This window comes from Manis pentadactyla, chromosome 7 (assembly GCF_030020395.1).
Source record: "Manis pentadactyla isolate mManPen7 chromosome 7, mManPen7.hap1, whole genome shotgun sequence".
Taxonomy (NCBI): Eukaryota; Metazoa; Chordata; class Mammalia; order Pholidota; family Manidae; genus Manis; species Manis pentadactyla.
The window spans coordinates 10563319-10580131 of NC_080025.1; the positions used below are offsets into that span (position 1 = coordinate 10563319).

A 16813-nucleotide genomic window follows, 5' to 3' on the forward strand; every position below is an offset into this window, starting at 1 on the left:
TAATAAAAAAATTGATACCAGGTATTAGGGTACCACTTGTAACAAAAAACTAAAATACATGGCATTAGCCTTGAGATCAGGTGGTAAGAGACCAGGAGATTGCTGATGAAGGGAATTAAGTGGCAGAATTTCAGCAACACTGCGGGCTGAGATGACAAGGAAAATGGTAAGATACTGACTCACTGGTGGATTTGGCTAAGCAGAGCTCCACGCAGAATGTTCAAAGTATCAATGGTTTATTTTATCTACAATAATAAATTAGGATGAGAAGAGAGAAATGAGCTAAAAGAGGAACTGGTCAGTTTTCAAGCAAAATTTAGAGAGAATATAAAAGTGTCAGGACTCACAGAGTTCAAAAATATAACTATTTCTCCCTCCTAGTCTCTCCTGGCAGAAGATTCTCAAAGCACTCAAAGAGTTATAACTGAGGAATTATGACCGACAGGCCTCTGCTACATGGAGACCTGACTCAGACCATGGATCACAGGTTGGGAGGGTCTTTGGAAAGAGGGAATGCAAATCAATGTGCAGTCAGAGGAGGCTGTACTCAAAGAGGCTTTAAAACATGTAAGTCATCTGATGTTCTTCCCATTAAGAGGGAGGGTCTATGTCTCTCCTCTTAAATCTGGGGAGGTTTATAACCACTAAAACCAATAGGATATGGAAGAAATGATGCTATGTGACTTCTGAACTAAGTCATAAGACAATGAGGTTTCTGCCTTCTTTCCTAGAACACTGTGTTCGGAGCCCTGAGCCATGGTATAAAAAGTCCAACCACACTGAGGCTGCTGCATGTGAAGAAGCCAGGACACATGGAGAAGTCACATATGGGCCCTCTGTTCAGCAGTCCTGGTCTTCAAGTCATCCCAAGCCCAGACACCTATCATGTAAGTAAACCAGCACTCAGATGACACCAGGACCCAGCTGGCAGGTCACCCCTGACTTTGAGTCTCTCCATACCCTAAGTGTTGGGGTAATGTTATGTAGCAATAGTCATTTGATACTTTTATCACTTTAAAAAAAGTCTGTGATGTACATCTGATTTTTAAAAAAGGTACTGTTTGAGAGACAAAATACCTGTGGACCAAGTACAGCCCACAAGTAGGCAGTGTTAATGCTTTTTTGGTGGGGGTGGGGGGTGTCTAATCATCTATCAATCTTCTACAGTGATTATGGCTTTGTCAATTTCATTGTCTAGTTCTGTTTAGCTTTTATCACACATTTCAAATCAATTACATTTTTGGTATATTTGGTCAGTTTATTAATGTGAAACACTCTTCTTCATCCCTTTTAATACTTTTCATATCTTGAATTTTATTTTGTATACTGATAGGATAGATACATCTGTTTCTCCTTGCTAATATCTGCCTAGCCTATCTTTTTCAAGCCTTTATCTCCATTCTTCCTATATTATTTTAAATAGCTCTTTAGGTTTTGTTTAAAAATTTTAATTCCATCTGATAGTATCTTCTGTTAAATTAAAATCATCCATTATTTGATCTCTTTTCCTATAATTTTTTTCTATTGCTTTTTTATTATTTCTTCCTTTTTCCTATTTTTTTAGTTTTTGGGAGATTGATTATGCTATACTTTTTTCTGTCTCATAGACTACAAATCATATATTTTAATTTATTTCTTCCAGAATAGAAGTTCTTAAACTTTCTGATCTCAAGATGCTTTTTATATACTTAAATACTTGAGGATTATTGAGGACCCCAAAGAATGTTTATGTGGGTTACAGCTATCAGTATTTTACATTCTAGAAATTAAAAAGTGAAAAATTAAAGATATCAATTTTTCTGAAAATAACAATAAACCAATCATTTGTTAATATCACATTTTTAAAAACAAAATAACAAGAGTGGCAAAGTTTAACATTTGTGCAAATCTTTTAATGCCTGCCTTAATAGATGACAGCGGGAGTCTCATATCTGATTCTGCATTCTTTCTCTTATGCTGTCACTCTCATGTATCCCCTGGAAAACTCCACTATAAACACATAAGAGGGGAGTATAAAAAGCAAATCATGCCTTAGTTTTATCAGTGAAAATAGTTTTAACCTTGCAGATCCCACCTAAAATCACTGAGCTTGCTCTTTTAAGTGTTTCAAGTATTACAGTCTTCATCTGTGAGTCTGGTGCCTCTGTTGATTTTAGCTTTTCTCAAATGTTTGGTAATACTTGGTAGCATGTTGAGGGAATCTGAGATTTCCTGCTTGCCTATCTGTATCCTCTTTGTTGCAGACTGCCAGTAAAGGGGTAAAACGAGCTTCCAGGGATAATGGGCTAGTACTAACAGGCATCCCTTCTGCAACAGGGTCTTTATCTTCCCCTGAATAAGGCCCTTCACTTCACTGCTCCTATGTTGGTATCAGTTTAGTACTAAGTTTAACCAGCTTCTCTGCTCATCAATGCTTCCTTAATTCCATTTCTTTCTCTTATATTAGTTTTTCTTCTCAGTATATATCCTGTAATGTGGTATCTAATTATTTCACACAGAATCTAGGTGGTAAAATTAGAGAAACATTTCTAAAATATTTGTATTTTACCCTCCAGGTTCTTCCTAACCTGACCTTTTACCTATAGATAGTATGAAACATACCTTCAAATCTGGTCATGCCATAGCCAATGCCTAAACTTTTGTTTACTTCATTTTTTAATGCCCTCTCTATCCATTCACCAATTTACAACTCAAGCCCAAAGAACTAATTCCAACCACACCCTTTCAACATTTACAGAGCAAAGGCAGGCTTGGGGTGGGAGTGGGAAGTCCCTCATTATCCACCTAACCAAGCTAAAGGAGGCTGAATATTCAGAAACTCTACTAAATTTTTAAAGCCTATTTTAAAGTCATATGTCTGAAAATGCTGGACTACACTGCTCTTCCCTTTAGTATTTCTCACAGAACCCCAGAACTCTGAATTTAGAAGGTACCTTAGAAACCAGTGTCAATTACTTCATCCTACAAATGAAGAAAGTGGGGCACAGAATAGTTACCACTTGTCTATGTTTATGTGGATAACACCCTCAAGCCTAAAATTTTCTGATTCTACTTTCAGAATATCTTCACCTTACTTGGTAAGTATCCAAGTTCAACACTGTTTCATTATTTCATGGCCTGTAAGTTTGACACTTGATTTTATATTCCTTTACTAACCTGTTTCATAGGCTTAATATTCTGTGGTTCCAATTACAAAATTAAATTTATTAACAAAAGTTATTTTAAACCAAAAAATCATATTAACATTGTCAGCTCTACAGGCATTACTCACCATCTGAACTCTTGCCCAATATTGTTTGTAATAGCATGCAAATTTTTTTACTCAAAATTCGCTATTTGAATCAGTAAACTGTTGTATCTTTGTAGCTAAGTTAGTGAAAATGTTTAGACTGAGATGATGTAGAATATGCTGTGTTCCTACCTCAGCTGTTCTTTGACAGGCAGCATCTTAATAGAATCATATCTTGTGCTTGTAATTTTTAAGATGTGTTGTGCACTGTCACTATTGTCCTCCTCATATAAGTGAGTTATCTTCCAGAGAAGTAGAAAAGACTGTGAAGAAATTAGATGACCCAAAAAGTCCTAGAAAAGTACATCTAACAGAAGTAAAGTTGAAAATGATAAAGCATATTGAGAAATGAGTGCTGAAAAGTCATAGCCTGGCCAAGCACATCACCATCTCACCATGTCCACGGTTTAGTTATATTGGGAGAAATACAGAAAACTTTTGAAAATACTCTTGGATCTGAAAAGCTTCACTGGTTAAACTGAGCATGCATAATAATTTTGAAATGCTAAAGAAATACCTTAGTGTTTAAAATACTTTATTATTATAAATAATCTTTGGTGGAGTGTTTTATTAGTGAGTCTGGTAACAGATGTACTAACTGGCAAAAATGCCACCTTTGTTCCTGTGCATCAAAAAGACCTGTGCACCACTTACTAGCAGGTCACAGAGATCAGGGCTTCCTACTATGCAGCAGTATGAACAATGCTTTCCTTCTACATTTTTAGCTTAGCTTCCTTGTTGAAACAGTATTTCAGTGCTTCAATTACATTTGGGAAAACTGTTCAGGGATTTTGGGTGGGTATATTATTTTCCCCATTTAAAACTTAAAAACATACAGGCTTTTTATACCCAACAAAGTCCCAGAATTGGATTAGATAAGAATAGTAAGGGATACTTGTACTTATTTGCAGTGGAACCAAATAGAATTTTAGTGTCTTGATATTCAAACTATGGTTCCTGAATCAGCAGCATTGGTATCACCACCAGGCTGGCTAAAAATGTAGCTCCATGGATTCTCCTCCAGATTTACAGAACGAGAATCTGCATTTTAACAGGCTCCCCAAGTGATCAATATGTGTGTTAAAATTTAAGAAGCTCCAACCTAGTGGATAAAGTTGGTTGTACAATTAGCATGCATTCTTACTATCCTCCTTCCTTCTCAACATATTGCTGATTTTTTTTATTCGTAATAGTTGTATGCAGAAGCTGATATGAGAGTCTAACTACCTTCTATTGCTGGTATTAAGAGATTAGCAAAATTACTAATTTCTTTGAAATAGTTATGTTTCATAAAACATGTTACTTACGTTAATACATAATGGGCTTATTATCACTATTATTTATGTACCAATAAGTATTTTTTAAATTTCTGATTTCATTTCTAATATGGTAAAGATTTATAGATATAGCTCACAAAAATGAAAGCTTTGTGGGGTTCTCAGTAATTCTTAAACAGTGTAAATGTTTTTGGTCCTATGCCAAAAAATTCACAAACTGTAGTGCTAGAGCACTAGGGGTAGTGATGGAAATCAGGAAAAGATGAAGACAGACGCAGTCCTCAACTTGATGAACCATCAGCTGACGAACCATCAGCCTGATGGACCACACAATCCATCTTATGGACTGGAAACTGGCCGTAAGAATTTTTAAAGAGTGAGAAAGTGAATGGCTTGACAAAGAATTTTAATTTTCCCCAGAAAACATTAAATATTTTGATGATTATAATGCAGAAGGAGGCACAGACTTATTCTATGTATTTCAGATGGCAAATCTAAGAATGGGTAACTGTTACAAAATCAAATTTCAGTGAAACATATGAAATATATTACCTAATCATTAGAGCTATGCAAAAAACAAGAATCTTCCTCACAGATCCTTCAGTTGACAAATGCTGTCTATTATGTGCCAACACCTGCAAGATTTGGGGATTCTAGCACAGAATAAGATCATGTCCTTCTATTGCTTACACTCCAGAGGGACAGGTGACCAAACTAGGTCTGGTAAGTATTCTGATGGAAGGCAATAGGCTTTTGTGACAGAAAAGCAAGGGTAGGAATGTGAAACTAGTATAAATAGCATGTTCATAAAAAGTATCTCTGAGGAGGTGATAGATAAAAGCTGAAACCTAAGGAACAGAAGCAGACTATGCCAAGAAAAAGGTTGATAGCAAGTAGAAAAGCCCCATAAATGCAAAATATTCTGAGAACAGTAAGGAAGCAATGTTACTGGAGCAAGGTAGTAAGAGATTTTTAAAAAAAGGACATTCTCATTAACTTTAACAGCATAACAGACCAAGTGCACCAAAATCCCTATGGCAGAGCCTAGGGATGAATATTTGTTTCAATAGTTAATAGTTTTTTTTTTTCCAGGTGACACTAATGCACTACCTAGAATGAGAACCATTATTTGGTTTGTTAAGTTATGAAAAGGAATTTGGATTTTATTTTTAATATGAGTAAGCCCACTGAAGAGTTAAGAAGGAAGCTAGTAGGACTAATTTACTTGTAAAAAAAATCTGGTTGTTACCTAAGACAGGCACAGTCGCAGGGGGGTCATCAGGTGAGAAATTGGGGATCAACAGAGGTGAGGCTTAGAACCTCACCCCCCCTGTTCTGAGAGAAATCTTCTGCATATGTGGATGTTTTATTGCCCTTGTCTAGCTTGGATTAACACATAGTCTACAGGCACACACCTGATCATCTACATTTGCTCTCTTACAACACTAAACTATGTTTTCTACCTTTATGTTGTATCTACCTACCACTTCAGCATCTTATTAAAAATAATAAAGAGAGAAATGTGGTATCCACATATAAATCAAGTATAAAAATCAAATGTGTATTCATATTTGAACTGACTGTTTATAGTTCATAATGCATGAGCAAAACCAAAAGTTTCTGTGATGACTGCCCTTGTACTGTTCACCATGTAACTTATTCACTATGTAAGAATTTGTTCTCCATGTAAGAACTTGTTCGTTATGCTTCAGAAGATTGGAGACTGTTGAGAATTAGGCTTGGGGTGGATTAATGATTGTGCATTGAGCATTGACTCCCCTATACAGAATTTTATTGTTGTTAACAACCATTTGATCAATAAATATGAGAGATGCCCTAACAACAACAACCAAGAAAAAGTACACACTTCCAATTGTAAAATAAATAAGCAACCGGGATGTAATGTATAGCATAAGGAATATAGTCAAAATATTGTAACAACTTGGTATGGTGATAGCTGGTACTTAGAATTATCATGTATATAAATGTTGAATCACTGTGTTGTACACCTGAAACTAATGTAATGTAATACTGTGTGTCAACTACCCTTCAATAAAAAATAATTATCTAAAAAAAAAAAAAAAAAATCTGGTTGTTAGAGGAAGAAGCAGAAAGGCAAGAATAGAAAACTACTCAACCCTGAAAGTTTTAAGAGACTGAATGAGCATTTATCAGGAAAGATACAACAAGTGGAGGCTTAACCACTAGATGGTGATAACTAATGCCAAGAGTATGATTTTTTCAAACACTGAACAATCAATAGGTACAACCAGAGCAAAGGGAAAAGAAAACCTACTAAAGAGGGAACATTCATAGGATAAAATGCTCTAAAATACACTTCATCAATCTGAATGAGAATTATTTGATTAAATAAGGGATGTACTTATTCCCTTACACTGCCACCATATGTGAATTATCAGCTAAAGTATCTTTCAACTAACATTTCAAAGACAGAGAATCTTATTTATAACTTTAAAATGTTACCTTTAATTGACCTAAAACTTAACCTGCAAGCCTAATATCTTTATAGTTATTATATTAGTTAGTGCAAAGATCAAAGTCTGAAGTGGTTTTATTTCACCTGGAGTATAATGTTGCTTTCAAAATAAATAATGGATGATAATAAACTGATACAGAAATACAGCAATAGAAATCATTCTAATTAAAAAATATTTGTATCTTATAGCAACTAAAACTTCAATTATGCTATTTCATCAGCTTGGTGATTATTTTCAAGTAATGGTCTTTATTTAGCCTTTAACTTCAAATCTGAATTAGCTCCCTTCAGTTTATTGTGAGTTCTTTTCATTTGTCAGCATTCATGCCATTTTTCCTGATATGAAAATAACAGGTCAGATTACTTTAACCTTGGTACTCTTGCCTTTCTTAAAGAAGAAAGTGACATATACCTTAAGCCCCTGTCTTTATCCGATGTGGGAAACATCTGGCTCCATTTCTCTCATTTATCGTAACTCTCTGGTCCCCCTGGCATTTTGAGTTTGTAAGGTACTAAAATGTTATCATTGTGAAGTATAGATGACACTTGAACACACAGGTCTGAACTGCTCAAGTCCACTTACATGTGAATTTTTTTCAATAAATATATTGGGGTTTTTTTTTGGATATCTGTGACAATTTGAAAAACATTTTCTCTAGCTTTATTTATAGAAGAGAGAAGATAGTACCTAATAGACAAACAAAATGTGTTAATCAACTGTTTTATGTTATTGACAAGTCTTCCAGTCAATAATAGGCTATTAATTAAATTTGAGGGAATCAAAAGTTGAATGTGGATTTTTGACTGCACTGGGGGAGGTGTCAAGCCCAAGCCCTTCACTGTTTAAGGTCTGCTATAGTTTCTAGTCCTAGTTGATTAGCTTTGCAATATTATATAGAATGATATTCTAGGTATATTTTATGGTAAAATGGAAAATTTGTGAGGTTACTATATTATCCTAAACAACGTTATCATATGTACTACAAAAATCAATGCAAATTCACAGTACTTAGTAATTAATCTCAATATACCATTAAGTTTAACACACAATTTTAAAACAGAAAATTACCTTTCAAAAGGTGATTCAAATCCATTGTGTCGTGTAAGACTTTTTGGTTGTACTTGTGGTCTGAAGTGGAATCTAACACTGAAGGTTTCGAGATGAGATTGGGCATGTGTTTTTCTTTCCCTTTTTTGGCTGATTTCAAAGATTTTGACTCATTTTTTAAATCCTCAACAGTTCCATATACTTCTTGACTCACATTTTCTTGTCTTTTAACTTTTACTTTTTGATTAATTGAGGTACCCAGTTCAAAAGACTGAATAGGGCTGATGTCTGGAGTCGATAAAGGAGTGACATCTGTCACAGTATCTTCAGATTCCTCTGTGTAGTCACCGACTATTGGTTTACCACTTGAAGGCTGTGTTTCTGTTGATTTTATGCCTGGTTTATATTTCTGTTTTGGTGACAGGTGGGTTACAACAGAGAGGCGTTTCTTGAATGATGGAGATGAATCAGATATACAGTTGTCAGACTCAGCATCTGAACAATCTGTACCTGAAACTGAAGATGAGGAGGACAAAGAGAAAGAGGTGGAAGAGGAACTCCTTTTGGAATACTTTTTACTTATGTTTTTTCTAAAGTTATTAGATGGTTTACTTGACTTGGACCGAACATGATGCTTTTTCCCATCATCACTGCTTTCCTCTCCATCTGTATAGTAATCATCTTCACCCTCTTTTATAATTTTGGGAATTCTGTTTGGAATGGGCAAGTGTATTTTATGTCCTGTTGTAACATCACATAATTTTTCTGATCTTGAAGAAGTGGTTGATGATAAAGAATTTCTGGTTTGTGTATTAAGATTTTCTACAGCATGCTCTTCTGGAGAGGTTTTCTCTTTTATTTCATCTCTTTTCTCTGTAAGTTCACTTTCCTTTCTTTGCATTCCAAATTTCAAATTTACATTTTCCATATCTTCATCTATTCTCTCCTCAGTGCCACTATTTTGCTTGTCAAAAATGGAGTTACTTTCACATTTCTTTGCTTCTTCAAAGTCACTATCAAAGAAAGAATGGTCCACTTCACCTTCTGATATATCTGCGAACGGATCCATGATGGCAAAAATATACCTGGAAAAGATGAAAGTGCAGCCATCAGACAAATAGTAATTTCCAAATACATTTTTATATAGTAATTGCACATCTCAAACTGAGAAGTTTGCATAATATATAAAGAGAAGCATGACAAAAAAACACACCAAAAACAAAAATTTATTTAAGTGATAATGAGGCTACAGGGATAGTAACAAATTGTACCAGTGATTTGAAAAATAAATCTAACACTTCAGTTCACAAGAAAACAGTAATAGATGATGAAGGCAGGCATATCTCAAACATGGATACCTAGGTGAACCCTAAGGAAAATCTGCCTTCTATAAATTAAGTAGAGTTCAGAATAAGAAAGGATGGTGTTAAAATCTCAGATCATCAGCTAAGTCAGCCTAAACACATATTATTTTAGTGCAAGTAGTTCAGTGTAGATTGACAAACTTCCCTATTTCAGTACTTGTCTTTGTCCTCTGCTTTTTCACCATAGTTACTCAGCAAGAAGCAGGAGATGAATCCTATTAAAAGTAAACTTCCCCCATCCATTCTTAAAGAACAAAAACTCTAAGGCACATTTACAGTCTCTCTCTCATTCTATACACACACACACACACACACACACACACACACACACACACACACGTATGTAAGCTCGAGGTCAAACTTCTGAATATTTAATCACATACTGTGACATAACCACATATAGAAAATGACAGGGGAGAAGTATATATGTCTGTGTTAAAAGGAAGTCTAGGTAAAAGTCTTATTTCACAGGCTGTCTAAAATGGAAAAATTACAACATATTATTTAGACACATGCAGTTAAGTATTAGAAGAAATGGATAAAAATGTTAAAAGTAGTTGCCTATAGCATGGTATAGGGACTAATTTTGGTTATAGAGTTTAAATTATAAGTTAACCTGTAAATTTATATATGTACAACTATGATAAAAATTAAAAATGATTTAAAAATATTTTAATACTTCACACAGTTGAAATCAAATTAGAAACCTTGGTATGTAGTAATACCCTTTAAAAAATACTTTTATCACAGTAGTCCGTGCAGCAGTGTCATACTATTGTAATATGTCTATTGCAAGTTTGAATTTAGAGTTTGACCTCTAATATTATTCTCTACTAAACAAACAAATAAACAAAAACCCAGGACTCCTTGGAAGGCAGCTGATTCTAGATACTATTTCTAGGGGTAAAGAAAAACAAAAGCCTAGAGTATTTTACTATTGTCAGAAGCACAATATTCAAATATGCCTGGGTAGTGGTAATAAAACAAAGGATCCAGTTTAAAGGGGCTCAACTGCTCAAGCTGGAGAATGTAGCTCTGAAAAACAAAAAACACAAAATAGACTTAAAAATGAAAAACTAATTCTGTGAAAGCTGTTTGTCCAAATGATATTCAAAAAGGACAAATAATATAAGCCATGTTAAAGAAAAGTATGTATGTATGTATAGCGAACAATCTAATTATGGGCTCACTATATTCAAATTATGATTAATTCCCTTACACCAAATCAAACAATAAAAGATTATATAAAATATCTTTCTGAATCAGCCATGATATTCAGCAGCCTTCATTTAAGTGACTGCAACCTATAAAGACAAGTACAGATAAGGTTTAAAAATCAGCCAAACTTGTAAATACTAATACAATAGGTTAATGTTAGATTAAGGTATGTGTGATACATTTTATCTTTCTGCTTTTAAGGTTTTGAAGAATTTGATTCTGGCTACTAAACTTATAAAAATTTAACTCTTTGTAATCAACTTTTAAATGCTTCAGGGAATCTAATTAAATCAGTAAGTTTAGACCTGAAAGGTTTATTAAAAAATGTCTAAGTGCATAGTAAGATTTCCTTTATTAGCTCTCTAGGTTGTGCCTTGTCAGGTGTTTGAGGTACTTGGGAAAATTAAATATACTAAAATTGAAACTGTGCTGTTAAGTAAGTGAATTTGCAAATGGCTTCCAATGTTCAGGGAGGCTTAAGCTAAGTGAAAATTTAAGCAAAGTAAATTAAGTTTTTAAATTCTAACACATTAGATTTAAACTGAAATAAGATGTATAAGGTTTAAGAAAAATAAGATTATAAAACTTAGATCTAATACTAACTACATCTTATTTCCCACAGCACAAATTAATGCCCTTTTCACATTTTAAAATTAACAGAAGGAAACCTCTTCCCAAAATCCTCAAAAGAAAGATATCTAACAAGGTTTTAGATATATTTATTCATATTGAAATTAGCCTATTCTCTCAATTTATTTATAAAAAAAAACTAAAACTTGTCTCTTTTAAAGGCATTTGGCTATTGTTTTCAGTCACAAAAAAGCCACAAACCTTCTAAATTAGTACGTTCATTTCTGGAATCTTGCTCTAATAATGTAATACTAAAAAGATGGAATGGTATCCATTACAGCATTATTTGTAATACTGAAAGAACCTGAATTGAGGAATATTATTATTCCATTAAAATAATATTTTAAATCAGTGGTCAGCAAATACTGTGTACAGGTCACGTCTGGCCTGCATTTGTTTTTGTAAATAGTTTTATTGGAACACAGCCTTGCTCCCAGGGTTAGGTATGGTGTCTGACAGCTGTCACAATACAACTGCAGAGTTGAGTAGTTGTGACAGAAATGGTATAGCCCACAAAGCCTAAGATATTTACCAACTGACCCTTTACTGAAAAAGCTTGTGGACCCTATTTAGGTGCTACATCAGCATGAAAAATGCAGAACACAAAATTGTTATCCATACTGGATTAATACAATCTACACATTTAAATAAAAACAGGGGGAAAAGACAAAAATTAGGAGTTCACCTGTTAGAAGAAAAACTAACAATCCTATGCATTTTTGTATTAGTGTTCTCATAATGATGTCCTGCAATAAATTAAGGAAGTAATTGATGACTGGGAGTCTGCACAGTGAAAAAGAATGAACTGAGTCACATACACCAGCTCAAACTTGGCTCTGCCACTTCCCAGTTGGGTGTTCCTGGGAGCATGCACAGGGATGTTCATCATAACACTGTAATGGCAATGAGTTAGAAAAAACTCAATCTCTAGTAAGAAGAAACTGGGTAAGCAAAATGTCAAAAAGGATGAACTAGATTGACAAAAATAATGTTAATAAAAGAGCAGAAATAAATGAACAATTATATGAAACTTAAAACATACACAATACTAAATTCTTCCTGGGCACAAACATATAAAGTTATACAGCATGGACTGGAAAGGAATACATTAATATCTAAGAGTATGAACCTGTGGAGGAGGAGGAAATGAGGCTGTGTAAGTGGATGAAGGGGGAAAATACAGACTCTGGCAGAGCCTATGATGAGTCATCACAAACTTAAAGAGTATGACTGATCATTATCCCAATTCTGCTCAACTGGGTTCAAAAAGAAAGACAACAAATCAAAACCAGCCAGTGAATAATAGGTAGTTCTTATAAACACTGTCATTAAATTCCCCTTTAGTTACTCCTCTTCGTAATATACCCTTTAATCCAAAATGTCAAGGGCTGAAATAAAAAGAGTTGTGGTTATTTTTCCTCTTTCTCACTTTGTTAGGGTTAAGAATACCATAGTGGTTAAAAAAATTTTTTTAGTAAGTGTCTTCAAATTCTAGAAGCACATGGTTTCATAACATAACACATGGAAAAAACTATCCCAGCCAGTTTAAAAAACAAATATTTAAAAAATAATGATCCCATCAGTCAAGTTCCACCCCTCAGAAAAATCTGTTTACATTTTTAAGGAAATAAAATTACTAACATAACTAAATCTCAACTTGTATTAGTGTTGTTGCTATTCTATTCTACTAACATGTAAAAATATACTGAGTAGATAAAAGTTTTAAAAAGTATGCATAAAAATGTACATGTGTGTCAGCCTTGTTCTAAGTGCATAAGTATTAACTCATGTAATCTTTACAAGTTTAAGATGTTCTATCATTCCCATTTTACAACGAAGACAATGAAGCAGAGCAAGAAATTCTCAAAGTCCCACAGCTAATTAAATGGTACAGTCAGGATTCTAAAGCAGGCATGCCCATATTATTAATCACTGTTCTATTTTGCTTCAAAATACAGTCCTTCCATTAAGTCTAGGAACTGAGACCTTTTTTTTTTTAACCTTTTAAACACACTGTTGTGACATCTATGATTTATTTGATGGTAAACCATGGGCAAGATAATAAGATCCTTTTATTTTATTGGGATTTTTGCAGGAAAATGGAATCTGTTTAGCAATATGGCTAAGGAATAGTTTTTTGCAAAGGAAGGAGCACCTGTACAGGTAAAATTGGATACACATACCAGTATTTGCCACACATTTTGCTGGATTTGCCATATAGCAGTTTTCCTCTAACAAATTCAGAATAGATCTCCCTGGTACCACAAATTAAACCAGTAGCCTTAGGTAAATTAAGAAGTGCTAACCTAGGTAACTAGAATTTAAAACTCTGAATTAACCTGTGACTCTATCCCACTCTGAACTGGTGACTTTTACACCCCCTTTCCAAATGGAGTAGTTATTTCCAAAGGTATTTCTGCTAAGGAGGGTAATAATTCTGGAAGTCACTGAACTTGAAGTTTCCAGCATGCCTCCTCTTTTGGTATGTGGCATCTCTGCTGGTGATCCCTGAAGACCTTCAAGGAGAGTTCCTGATGATGGGCATGGCACAGAATCAATGTGAGGGCTAATACCCTACCCCTACCCTCAGGGTTTCCCAACAGCCCTGAAAGGAAAAGATCTTACCCTCTTACATTAGGAAATGAGAAACTAAGGCCTAGCAAATACTAATGACTTGACCAATTTAAAGCATCAGTTTTTACAAGTATGCCTCTTAATGGCTTCAAGCTTTATAAAACTTGTAAATAAAAGAAAATGAGACGGATAGTTTAAAAATAAAGTTTCAAAAGGTTCTGCATAAATGGAAAAGCAGCTAACATTCATAAAGATTTTATTATGTGCCAAGCACTGTTCTAAGCACTTTTTCATCAATCAACTCATTTCATCCTGGTAAAATGAGTTTGAGGTTAGAGGTGAGAAAACTGAGGCACACAATGGTTAACTGACATGCTCAAGATCACACAGCCAGAAAGCAGTAGAGTCAGGATCTGAATCCATGGAGTCTGGCCAGAGTCACCACTCTTAATGATTATGCTTTACTGAAAAAAAGCAGAGGAATATTAATAAGCCGAAGACTTAGTAAGAAGGGATATTCTGAGACAGCCAAACAACACACTAACAGCGCAGATACAGAAGGAGGCAGGGTGGGGTGAGGAGGGAAGGCATAATGAAGATCCCAAATTAAAAGAAGATTCATTAAAAAAAAAAAAACGGAGCTCACCAAGGGGCAAAAGCATGACTTGGAAACCAAAAGACTAGCATGGTCTTACATCATATCGCAATAGCAACACAGTCCACGACTGCTTGCATTATATTCTGCTTGGTCAAACTACTTCTTGAATAAAACATTAAGTTCTGGGTGCTATAATGGAGTCTAGAATCTAAGGCATGACATCGTTTCCAGAACAAGGGGCTTAAAGCTAGTAGAAGTAATGAATAAGGGAAAGGATGTATTCAGATAATTGAAGGACTGTGATATGAAAACATTAGTAAACTTATTTTTTAATTTGTAGTTCCAGAAGTAGAACTAGCATCAGGAGATGGAGTGCATACGAAAGGTGTTCTGAGATTAACATAAGAACCGCTAAAAAATGGAAGGGGCTACTTTCTAAGATTATGAGCCGTAAGTTACTAGATAATGTTAAAGGAATGACAATGTCTACTTGCTGGGATGCTTCAGGGGAAACTCATGCATGGGGAGGATGTGATCGTTCCCAACCATAACATTTTATGAACTAGGTCTAAATTCCAAAGTCTATCCATAACCTCAGTGACTACAGATCCTTAGAAATCCTTGTTTTTCATAGCTAACAGTTTCCTGCCCTGCTTGTCTCTTCACCAGACTGGGAACTCAGGGTACTTCACTCACCTTATATCCCCGATGCCTAAAGTAGGACCTGACAAATTAAGACATTCAAAGAATATTTAATCTATGAAGATGTTTGGAAACTTAATATTGGGCCCTAGTTCTGCTCTTTGCTAGCTCTGTAAGCAGAAAACTCATGTCTTTTCTCTGAGCAAGTTTCCTTGACGGTTTCCCGTAATTGTCTCCCCTACTCCGCCAGAATCAATCATCCCCGTATCCGCATTTGCTGGTTCATGTGATCCCCAATAACTGGAAGCATCTGCTTCCCTAAGTGGTCACAGGTCATAAGACTCGGTGCCTGGGAGACTTTTCAGGTTTAAATTTAGGTTCATAATACCCAACAGGGTTTTTATAAAGATTTAAACACTCCGGTGATTTAACTTAAATTTACAGGAAAATTATCCAACGATCCCATCCACTAAGCAATTCTTTTGGTAACATCTACTTCAAAGTTAGTGAGATTCAATTTACACTAGAGAATTGATAATTTTAAAAAATGGGGTTCATAAGATCGTAACGATTCTCTTAAACGACATATTGGTTAGGGGTAAAAATTAATGATAGTTCGTCATAACATATAACCCTGAGGTGCTCAATAAAGACAGTGGTCACAGCTGTCAGGAAGTCACCTGGACACTCACCACTTGAGTAACTCCTGCAGACAGCAACAGAAATACGAATGCTTTGCCGATATCTCAGGAAAACACACAGGTAACAATCTGGCATTTTTTAAACTGTCATTTTTAGTGTCACCTTACGTTTCCGTAGTTTGGTATATATTCGAAAATCTAGGCCTGACACGGGGTTTCCAGGAACTCGAGGCTCGGTGCACCACCCTCTGCGGACCCCCGAAGGGGCGGAAGATAACCTACAGCCCCTCGGGCCTCACGGTTCGGGTCCCGGTCTGCGGAGGTGGGTGGCGGCGCCCTGAGCCCGGGGCCCGGTCGCGGCCGCTTCTTGGCTCGGGGCCGACTCGGGCCCCGCAGCCACTCCGAATGCGTCCTGAGGGCAGGCCGCAAGCTCCCTCCGGGACTGGCCGGGGCACTGGCACCACCTGCGGCCGGCGCCGACGCCTCTGTTATGGTTACACCCACGCCTGAGGGGCTGGCCGCGCGGCCGGCCCGCCGTCCTAACCTACCGCGCAGGCTTCCTTATACCGACCCTGAGTGTTCGCCCCTGCATGCGCTCCGGAGAGGGGAAACGGCTTCCGAACGGAAGAAGGGTGGCGGAGAACACCCGGGCCGCCGCGGGGTGCTCACCTGAGGACTGGGGCCCCTTCCGCCTCCTCCCGCGCAGCCCGCGGCGTTCCCGGCTGGAGCGCAGGCGCAGACGCGCGCTCGCGGCCCCTCCCGGCGGCTCCCAGAGGCGCCGCGCAGGCTTCCGGAAGCGAAGGGAGCGGAAGGGGAAGGGGGCGCGCAGGAGCAGAAGCGAGAGTACGGCGGGACCTTGGTGGTGGCCTAACGCGCTGCGCTGCGCCCTTCCCCGCCGCGGGCGTCACGGAGCGCGGAGGGAATGGGAAAGGGCACGTGAGGAAAGCGACCTTCTGAGTCCAGTTTCCCAGGACGCCCTCAGAGTGTTATTGCTGTGGCCCCGCTGTTGGCAACGCGGGTGGGCCTAGTTATGGC

The 16813-nt window shown here is 36.6% G+C and overlaps 1 protein-coding gene across 2 annotated transcripts in view; it reads right to left on the reverse strand.

The window, feature by feature from the left end:
* CFAP97 (cilia and flagella associated protein 97) overlaps nucleotides 1-16574 on the reverse strand; it is a 33950-nt gene extending 17376 nt beyond the window's left edge. The window contains exons 1-2 of one of the 2 annotated variants that reach the window (XM_036894224.2): nucleotides 16448-16574; nucleotides 8133-9196 (exon numbers count right to left, since the gene is read on the reverse strand). In XM_036894224.2, the coding sequence (XP_036750119.2) occupies nucleotides 8133-9180 (1048 nt within the window). In that variant the 5' untranslated portion in view covers nucleotides 9181-9196; nucleotides 16448-16574. Of the gene's footprint in view, nucleotides 1-8132; nucleotides 9197-16349 lie in introns of both variants that reach the window. The other variant, XM_036894225.2, reaches the window with a different exon arrangement.
* Nucleotides 16575-16813: the final 239 nt, after the last annotated feature.